We start from the raw sequence: 11,029 nt of genomic DNA, 5'->3' as shown, positions 1-11,029 counted from the left end.
GAGCACTGCTTTTGCTGTGTCCCAGAGGTTTTGATAGGAAGTATTTTCATTCTCGTTGCTTTCTAAGAATTTCCTTATTCCCTCCTTGATGTCTTCTATAACCCAGTCTTTTTTCAGGAGGGTATTGTTCATTTTCCAAGTATTTGATTTCTTTTCCCTAGTTTTTCTGTTATTGATTTCTAGCTTCATTGCCTTGTGGTCTGAGAAGATGCTTTGTAATATTTCGATGTTTTGGATTCTGCAAAGATTTGTTTTATGCCCTAATATGTGGTCTATTCTAGAGAATGTTCCATGTGCGCTAGAAAAAAAAGTATATTTTGCAGCAGTTGGGTGGAGAGTTCTGTATAAGTCAATGAGGTCAAGTTGGTTGATTGTTGTAAGTAGGTCTTCCGTGTCTCTATTGAGCTTCTTACTGGATGTCCTGTCCTTCTCCGAAAGTGGTGTGTTGAAGTCTCCTACTATAATTGTGGAGGTGTCTATCTCACTTTTCAATTCTGTTAAAATTTGATTTATGTATCTTGCAGCCCTGTCATTAGGTGCGTAAATATTTAATATGGTTATGTCTTCCTGATCAATTGTCCCTTTTATCATTATATAGTGTCCTTCTTTATCCTTTGTGGCGGATTTAAGTCTAAAGTCTATTTTGTCAGAAATTAATATTGCTACTCCTCTTGTTTTTTGCTTATTGTTTGCTTGATATATTTTTTTCCATCCTTTGAGTTTTAGTTTGTTTGTGTCTCTAAGTCTAAGGTGTGTCTCTTGTAGGCAGCATATAGATGGATCGTGTTTTTTTATCCAGTCCGTGACTCTCTGTCTCTTTATTGGTGCATTTAGTCCATTTACATTCAGTGTAATTATAGATAAGTAAGTTTTTAGTGCTGTCATTTTGATGCCTTTTTATGTGTGTTGTTGGCCATTTCATTTTTCCACATGCTTTTTTGTGCTGAGACGTTTTTCTTAGTAGCTTGTGAGATCCTCATTTTCATAATGTTTATCTTTGTGTTTATTGAGTCGTTACGTTTTTCTTGGCTTTTTTCTTGAGTTATGGAATTGATATTCCTTTTTGTGGTTACCTTTTTATTTACCCCTATTTTTCTAAGTAAAAACCTAACTTGTATCCTTCTATTTCGCCTTGTATCACTCTCCATCTGGCAGTTCAATGCCTCCTATATTTAGTCCCTCTTTTTGATTATTTTGATCGTTTAGCTATTGATTTCCATGATTTCCTGTTGTGTGTATTATTTTGTTTATTTATTTATTTTTTAGAATTAGTCTTAATTTGTTTGTTTTTGTGCTTTCCCTGTTTGAGTTGCGTTGATATCAGGACGTTCTGTTTTGTGACCTTGTATTGTGCTGGTACCTGATATTATTGGTCATCAGGCCAAACAATCTCCTTTAGCATTTCTTGCAGTCTTGGTTTAGTTTTTGCAAATTCTCTAAACTTGTGTTTATCTGTAAATATCTTAATTTCTCCTTCATATTTCAGAGAGAGTTTTGCTGGATATATCATCCTTGGTTGGCAGTTTTTCTCGTTTAGTGCTCTGTATATGTCGTCCCATTCCCTTCTTGCCTGCATGGTTTCTGCTGAGTAGTCTGAACTTATTCTTATTGATTCTCCCTTGAAGGAAACCTTTCTTTTCTCCCTGGCTGCTTTTAAAATTTTCTATTTGTCTTTGGTTTTGGCAAGTTTGATGATGATATGTCTTGGTGTTTTTCTTTTTGGATCAATCTTAAATGGGGTTCGATGAGCATCTTGGATAGATATCCTTTCTTCTTTCATGATGTCAGGGAAGTTTTGTGTCAGGAGTTCTTCAACTATTTTCTCTGTGTTTTCTGTCCCCCCTCCCTGTTCTGGGACTCCAATCACTCGCAAGTTATCCTTCTTGATAGAGTCCCACATGATTCTTAGGGTTTCTTCATTTTTTTTAATTCTTTTATCTGATTTTTTTCCAGCTATGTTGGTGTTGTTTCCCTGGTCCTCCAGAAGTCCCAGTCTACATTCTAATTGCTCGAGTCTGCTCCTCTGACTTTCTATTGCGTTGTCAAATTCTGTAATTTTATTGTTAATCTTTTGGATTTCTACATGCTGTCTCTCTATGGATTCTTGCAACTTGTTAATTTTTCCACTATGTTCTTGAATAATCTTTTTGAGTTCTTCAACAGTTTTATCAGTGTGTTCCTTGGCTTTTTCTGCATTTATCCTAATTTCATTTGTGATATCTTTAAGCATTCTGTAAATTAGTTTTTTATATTCTGTATCTGATAATTCCAGGATTGTATCTTCATTTGGGAAAGATTTTGATTCTTTTGTTTGGGGGGTTGGAGAAGCTGTCATGGTCTGTTTCTTTATGTGGTTTGATATGGACTGCTGTCTCCGAGCCATCACTGGGAAACTAGATTTTCCAAGTAGTCAGCTGGTGCGCTGGCTCCTAGTTCTGAAAACAGTCGCTGTCTGCCCGTATTTGTTCGTCCTCCGTCTCTAAGTCTGTGCTTGTTGTTCAGAGTTCATAGATTGTTATGTATGTGATCGATTCCCTTGTTTTTCCGAGTCTTTGTTGCAAGAGGGATCCGCGGGAGCGTCCACCTAGTCTGCCATCTTGGCCCCCCTCTGTATATGGGTTTTTGTGTGAGAGACTGACTTGATATGTAAACTTTCAGTTAAAGCACAATAAAAATTAAAAAAAAAAAAAGTTACAGCCTTGGAAACCCCGTGGAGCAGTTTTACTCTGTCCTATGAGTTTTTTTTTAATGAGTCAGAATTGACTGTATGGAAGTGGGTTTGATTTTTTGGTTACCCAGGTGATGCTGTTCTGCTGGTCCATGGGCCAGACTTTGAGAACCACTAGACTAGTTGCTGCATGCTGAGGGCAATACAGGTAGTCCCCGACTTATCACGTATTCAAGTTAGGAGGAACCACACTTATGACCATCTCTTTTTTTTGTATATCTTATCATTAGTAATATGTACTACATACAATGTTAGTTTATCTGTAAGTTTATATGTAATATATATATACATGTATGTATATGTACATATATAATATATATTTAAGTTTACAGTAATGTTTTCAACTCCCAAATACAAATAAGGATCGGATTTATAAAGATACTGATAATGAAAGGCAATAATAATTAAAACTTAAAAAAAATTTAAATAGCTTAGCATGAAGCCCACTGGAGCTCTAACAATATACGTTACATCTTCGTTTGAAATCTACGATGAAAAAGGAGCAATAAATTACACTTATGTGAGAATGTTAAATATTTGAGAGACAACGGGGAAAGAGGAAATCTCTAATTGTTTCTTTTCCCAAGAGTTGATACCTGTGAGATATGAACCTTGTGGAAGGTCATTATGAATGTTTATAATCAGACCCTTAGCATCTATACTGAGAGTATAAATAATTCCTGTCATATCAATCAACAAACGTGGAGTTAGATGGCCTTGGGCATCAGCATCATAAGAGATGGAGACCAATGACTCAGAATAAATGTCAAAGGAGACTTTTATGTTATGCCTCATTCAACATCAAAGAGTACTGCAAGGTTAGTATTCAGAACTACCCACCATGATCATCGGAATCATTTTCTCCTCCAGAACTATGGAGGAGAAAAAGGTACAGCACTGAACTCTTTAGGAACTGTGCAATACTTGCTGGGAAATGAAAGAAGAAATTATAATAAAAGCAATTTGTTCTTAGATGATACAAATCTTTGAATGACATAAAATTTGGTCTGAAATTTTTTTATAGACCATGGAGAATACTGATGACTTTTAAAAGTTTAATATTCAGTAAAGTAATTGTGAATCTCTGTATTATTATGTGTATTAATGTACAAAGAATGGACAGGAAATATATGCTAAGAAAATAAATTATGGCCATCATTATGAAAATGAAAATATTGGGCAAATGAAAGATATTTTAGAGGGAAACTCAATAGATTGTGATTAAAACAACAGTAATATGTATGAATTCTTGCCAACAGCCGATAACTGTACTAAACATCTTCCAGATGTCCTTTTAGTTTTCACATCCCCAAGAGAAAGATATTAATATCTCTGTTTTTTTTTAAGAGGCTTGGAGAGTGAAAATAGTTTGCCCAAGGTCATACAGCAAGTATGTGATTGAGCTGAGATTTGAATACAAGACTGTCTAACAATATCAGTGTTCATTAAATCATAAAATTATGAAATGCTGGAATTGAAAGAGGTACTGAAAATGATATATTCAATGCTCCAACCAGTGCTTTTGTCCTGGAACAATATATATGCTTAGTGGCTATTCAGGCTATGCTTGAACAGGTCTAATTGTGAGTACATAGCTGCACATTAAGGCAGCTGATTTCATTTCTGGATATGTCTGACTGCTAAAATATTCTTATTTTTTGTAAAACAAAGTACGTCTCTCCATGATCTCCAGCAGTTAGTTTTACCTCAGTCTTGGAGACATATAACAAAAGTCCAAAAAACCCATTGTTGTCAAGTTGATTCTGACTGCTAGTGACCCTATAGAACAGAGTAGAACTGCCCATAGGTTTTCCAAGGTTGTAATCTGTGCAGAGCAAACTGCCACATCTTTCTCCCATGAAGTGGCTTGTGGGTTCGAACCACAAACCTTTCGGTTAGCAGTGGAGCTTTTAACTACTGTGCCACCAAAAAAATCAAATGAAACTCACTGCCATCAAGTCAATTCCTACTCATATCAACCCTACAGGACACAGTAGAACTGCCCCAGATGTTTTCCAAGGAACAGCTGGTGGATTTGAAGGGCCCACCTTTTGGTTAGCAGGTGAGCTCTTAACCACTGTGCCACCAGGGCTCCTTTAAAAAGAGTTCAACACCTCTTAAATATGCAACATTTTAAACATTTGAAGATAACTATCAAATGCTACTTTTATTTTTGTTTTATTTTGCTTGATATATATCCCCAGTTCTTTCAGCTATTCTTCAAAACAGAGGTTTCTAAATATTTTTCTTGAAATCGGCCGGTTTCTCTATATTTCACGTATTATATCCCAGCTGAACACAACGATTGAGTTTTTACTTGAGTCTTAGTTAAGACCATGAATTTCTGTTTTTTTTTCAAGTGTAGACTAAAGATATGTGTCTTTGTAAAGATCTACATCACACTGTTGAGTAATATTGACTTAAAGTGAAATCCATAAGTGCATGTTGCAAATGCTGTAGTAATTCACATCTCAACTCTTAACATCTTTAGCAAACACACATAGAATATATGATTATAAAAACTGACGAGCATAGAAGACATATGTTTGTCTTCCAAAGACCTTCAGATGTTTTAGTAATATGCATAGTCTTCTGATTTCTGCTACCTCAGCCATGAAGTCAAAATAAAGTAGTAGACCAATCATAGCTACTGCTCCCCAGGCCACAGTGGTGGAATACATGACTGAAATCTAGGTCATTATATTTACACCCTTAGGATTGTTCAATTAGAAACTGTAGAAGACAATGCCTCACTCTTGGTGAAGCTGTTGAGATATAAGTGTGAGATCAGCTGGCAGTTATGTCCCTGCATTGTAGTCTGTGTGAATGAAGCTGGGACAAAGAGCCACAAAGTCTCAAGATGAAAAGGTCTTTGTAGCTTTCCAGTCCTTCAGCTATTTTGAATTAGGATTCTAGTAAGAAAAATAACTCAGACTAGTATTAGTAATTTTCACAGATTTATGAACATGTTCACTGCTATTCTTTATTCTGAAAAATGTAAATATTAGCCTTTTAATATGTATGACATTAAGGTATACATGTTGAATGTGGGACCAAAAAAAAAAAAAAAATCTTGAGAAGAAACCATTTCTTCTGACTGACCAAAAAAATCCACAAATTTGTGTTTTTCTCTTAAAAATGTATAAAATAATTTATAAGTTCCTTGAAGTCTATAATTCCTCCTGTGGTCAACCTTAATCATTGGATTTTCCAGAGTCACAGGAGAGGCTGAAGAGATCTCTGAAGTATTATATCTCTTCTGATGAGGGAGAAAATAAGGATCTCCACAGAATCACTTTCTCCCCTCTACACACATACACACATACATACACTCACACACACACAAACAGAGAGCAAAATTATTTTCTCTTTTTTAGAAACTGCTGAGACAGTAATGGACCATAGAAATCATTCCTCAGTAACTGAATTCATCCTCTTTGGGCTAACAGAACATCCTGAACTCCAGCTGCCCCTCTTCTTCCTCTTCCTAGGAATCTATGTGGTCACAGTGGTTGGGAATCTGGGCATGATCATGCTGATTGGACTCAGTTCTCACCTGCACACCCCCATGTACTATTTCCTCAGCAGTTTGTCCTTCATTGATCTTTGCCAGTCCACTGTCATTACCCCCAAATTGCTGGTAAACTTTGCGGCAGAAAAGAACTTTATCTCCTACCCTGAATGTATGACTCAGCTCTATTTCTTTCTTGTTTTTGCTATTGCAGAGTGTCATATGCTGGCTGCAATGGCATATGACCGCTATGTCGCCATCTGTAATCCCTTGCTTTATAATGTTGTTATGTCTTATCACGTCTGCTTCTGGCTCACAGCAGGAGTGTATATTTTGGGCATCATTGGCTCTACAATTCATACAGGCTTTTTGTTGAAACTCTTTTTCTGCAAGACCAATGTGATTAACCATTATTTCTGTGATCTCTTTCCACTCCTGGAGTTATCCTGCTCCAGCATCTATATCAATGAATTATTGGTTCTGTGTCTGAGTGCATTTAATATATTGACTCCTGCCTTAACCATCCTTGCCTCCTACATCTTCATCATTAATAGCATTCTCCATATTCGCTCCACTGAGGCCAGGTCCAAAGCCTTCAGTACATGCAGCTCCCACATCTTGGCTGTTACAATTTTCTATGGTTCTGCCGCATTCATGTACTTGCAGCCATCAAATGTCAGCTCCATGGACCAAGGCAAAGTGTCTTCTGTTTTCTATACTATTGTCGTGCCCATGCTGAACCCCATGATCTACAGTCTGAGGAATAAGGACGTCAAATTTGCCCTCAAGAAAATTTTAGAAAGTAGAGCATACTCATGAATAGAATCAATGCTATCATGTCCTGTCAGAAACACATCTTTGGTTTGCTGATATATATAATTTGTTCAGTTAATTCTTGAAGTGTACAGATTCATTGACACCTCTTTCCCACTTATACTACATGTCCAAAACTTCCCTTCAGAGCACCTCTTCCTTAAAGCATATGTTACACTGACTGTAACAGAGAGAAATATGGAGAATAAAATCAAAGGCTGTTTAGAATTACAGGAACTATAGTTTCATTTTTTAATATTAATACAGCCAAACAAAAAAAAAAAAACAAGTATGATGAGAGTAACGCATATTATTGAGATATTACAAATTGTCAAACCCGGTACCAAACACCTTAAGTGCATCGCTTTATTTAATATTTACAGTATTCCCCCAGGGCAAATGTTAGTAGTATTCCTCTCTGAAAGGTGAAGAAACTGAATCTTAGAGTATTTGCAACACCTGTCTTGAGTCTCAAACAATTAGCTGTTAAGCCTGGAAACAAACCTGAGTAGTCTGACTCCAAGATTCATGATTTCACTTCAAGTGCTACTCAGACCAAGGTAACTGTAGGAGGTCTAAGGACTTGCTAAGGATTCTCCACACCAAGCATCGCTAGCTCTCTGTATGACTGTGCTGTTGTCCTCTCAATATACTGCATTAAAATTTCACATTTTTTGACATATTGAAAACAATAAAAACCCTACAGATCTGTGCTGATCAAAGCAAAATGGAGCATAACAAGGAACTTCATTATGGAGACTCCAATTATTATACATGATATCAACAATTTGTATAGAAGCAGACCAAGTAAGATTATTTTATCTTTGTACTGGTAGGTAATGATGTGGTTGTTTATGAGTCAGCTGCTCATAAAAGCCACAAATCCTGCTAAGTTGTATCACTTCCTTGCTGTTGATTTTCTTTTGCCCTATAATTTTTGAACAGTCACCTTTTCTTGTAAATTTTCCTTGAAAACATTTCTTCTTTCCCTTTGTTTCATTGCTTTCTTGATCCAGGTTATTTAACATCTTTAACTGTGACCTTACATAAAAATTTACTCAATTGCCTTATATATTTCCCCAGTTCAAACTATCTTACTTATTCTTAAAAGATCAACATTCTTTGGATGCTTTTTTGTGTTATTCATCTGATGTAACAACTTGAATAGTTTACCAGTTATTGTTCTTGTTGTTATGTGCCGTCAAGTCGCCATCCTTACAATCGTTTTTATGCTTGAGCTCATTGTTACAGCCACTTATAGGCCAATTATAGGACAAAAATATGTGATGTCTTTAAAGTACCTTACCATCCTCGTGTCCCATCATCCATTTGTTCATTGTGGTCAGTCAGTCATTCTCAAAGAACCCTTGTATTTGTTAGTTGACATAATTCTAACCAGCTGTATATGTAAGGGATATGGTCGCAATTAAAACTCCAGTCTTAAACCTCCTTCCTGGTCCAGAGCTCTGTCCAATAGGCTGTCATACAAACAGACTAACATTGGACAAGCAAATGTAGTTCTGTTGGGTAGGCACTTGAAGGACCGGGTCTTGTTCTCATATAGAAAATATAAACTAAGTGAAAGACAATGAACTCATAAAAGATGAAGGGAAAAGCCTGTGGAGATCAATAAATGCATGTCATATTTAGGGTAATACAATCAAGCTACACACTGAAATCAAGGCAACCTGGCAGGAGGCAAGGGTAGCAGAGTAGGCAGAAGACAGTACATGAACGTCACTATAATAATTCAGTCTTTATTTTGTAGGTGAGTAGCAGCCACTCAAAGTTTTTTAAGCTGGGAATGCCACAATTAGTTTTTCATTTTAGCAATATCATACTTAAGCTGCTGTGGAAGATGAATGGAAAGACAATGAAACTAAAATCAAGTAGCCTAGTCAGCAGAACAAATCTGTCTTGGAAGCAGTGCAACCAGAATGCTCCTTGGAAACAAGGATGGGGAGACTATGTCTCACATACTTTGAACATGTTATCAGGAGGGATCAGTCCCTGGAGAAGGACATCATACTTGGTAAAATAGAGGGTCAGCAAAAGAGGAAGACCCTTAACGAGATTGACTGACACAGTGGCTGCAACAATGGGCTCAAGCAAAGCAACAATTGTGAGGATGGTGCAGGACTGGGCAGTGTTTCATTCTGTTGTGTGTAGTATCGCTATGACTCAGAACCAACTCAGTGGCATCTAACAACAACAAGTCAGCAGCCATTTAGTTATTCCAAGAAAGATATTACATGTGAGTGGTAGTGGAACTAGAGAGAAAGGAGCCTTTCAAGGCATTTTTGAAAAGCTATTGAGACTTACAACTGATTAGAAGTGAGTTAAAGGTAAAAGAAGGCATGGGGATGAACACAAGTTCTATTCTGGGTTACTACAAGGCTGGATGATGGTAGAACTATTAAATTGTAGCTACTACATCTAGATAAGAATTCACAGTAAAGCAACTGGGTCACTTGCTATAATTCAATCTCTCTGTTTCTCTGTGTCTGTCTCTGTCTTTCTGTGTGTCTCCATTCTCTATCTCTCTAAAATACATATTTACTCTCCTGCATGAGAATACATAATCTAATAATCTGAAAGAATTGAAAGAATGGCTTTTATGAGTCTCTGAGTATTTTTCATTATTATATGATCATCCATGAAAAGGCCTGTTTATATCCTTCCCAACTGTATAGTTAATATTCTTGGTCAACACCATAATTCAAAGGCATCAATTCTTCTACTGTCTTCCTTATTCTTTGTCTAGCTTTCTAATGCAAATGAGGCTATTAAAAACACCTTGGCTTGTGTTAGGCACACCTTAATCCTCAAAGTGACATCTTTGTTTTTTAAACCTTTAAAAAGATCTTTTGCAGCAAATTTGCTCAATGCAATGCATCATTTGATTTCTTGACTGCTGCTTCCATGGATGTTGATTGTAGATCCAGGCAAAATGAAATCCTTGAAAACTTCAGTGTTTTCTCCATTTATCATGATGTTGCTTAGTGGTCCATTTGTAAGATTTTTGTTTTATGTTGAAGTGTAATCCATACTAAAGACTGTGATCCTTGGTCTTCATCAATAAGTGCTTCAAGTCCCCTTCACTTTCAGCAAGCAAGGTTGTGTTATTTGCATATCCCCGGTTGTTAATGAGTCTCCCTCTAATCCTGATGCCACATTCTTCCGCATATAGTCCAGCTTCTTGGATTATTTGCTCAGCATGCAGATTGAATAAATATGCTGAAAGGATACAACCCTCACACATACCTTCCCTGACTTTAGTCCACCCAGTATCCCCTTTTTCTGTTCTAATGACTGCCTCTCAGCCTAAGTACAGGTTTCTCACAAGCATGATTAAGTGTTCTGGAATTCCCATTCTTAGTAATGTTATTCATAATTTGTTATGATACACATAGTCGAATGCCTTTGCATAGTCGATAAAACACAGGTAAATATCTTTCTGGTATTCTCTGCTTTCAGCCATGATCCATCTGATAGCAGTAATGATAGCTCTTGCTCCAAGTCCTCTTCTGAATCCAGCTTGAATTTCTGGCTGCTCCCTGTCGATGTACTTCTGCAACCAGTTTTGAATGATCTTCAGCAAAATTTTATTTGTGTGTGGTATTAATGATACATTTAGATAATTTCTACATTCTGTTGGATCACCATTCTTTGGAATGGGTGCAAATATGAATCTCTTCCAGTCAGTTGGCCCAGTAGCTGTCTTCCAAATTTCTTGGCATAGATGAGTGAGCACTTTAGTCCATTTATTTTTTTAATGCACATTTTAAATAATTCGGTGATTTTATTGATGTTATTTCTTTTTTCCATGGCCTTTCTAATTCTATTCCACCTGAGATCTTCTCTTATATGTGTCAGTGAGACACAAATTAGAAGAAGCAATAAGGTTACAAGAATACTGTGGCCAACTACTGCCATCAACACCACCACCTCCCTCTTCTTCTATACAATTGATAAAA

At 36.6% G+C, this 11,029-nt stretch overlaps 1 protein-coding gene across 1 annotated transcript; it reads left to right on the top strand.

Annotated features, from left to right (window-relative positions):
- The first annotated feature begins 6,122 nt into the window (after window positions 1-6,122).
- LOC100672287 (putative olfactory receptor 8G3) lies at window positions 6,123-7,427 on the top strand. The gene has a single exon (XM_003422087.3). It carries the CDS (start codon window positions 6,123-6,125, stop codon window positions 7,056-7,058), a length of 936 nt encoding a protein of 311 aa, XP_003422135.3. The 3' UTR covers window positions 7,059-7,427.
- The last annotated feature ends 3,602 nt before the right edge of the window (window positions 7,428-11,029 follow it).

This window comes from Loxodonta africana, chromosome 15, assembly GCF_030014295.1.
Source record: "Loxodonta africana isolate mLoxAfr1 chromosome 15, mLoxAfr1.hap2, whole genome shotgun sequence".
Classification (NCBI taxonomy): Eukaryota; Metazoa; Chordata; class Mammalia; order Proboscidea; family Elephantidae; genus Loxodonta; species Loxodonta africana.
The sequence above is the reverse complement of the archived record's forward strand: the minus strand, read 5'-3'. Positions and strand labels throughout refer to the sequence as shown.

Excerpts from the sequence above, each read along its gene's own strand:
- LOC100672287 (XM_003422087.3), top strand. The coding sequence starts at position 6,123 with ATGGACCATAGAAATCATTCCTCAGTAACTGAATTCATCCTCTTTGGG.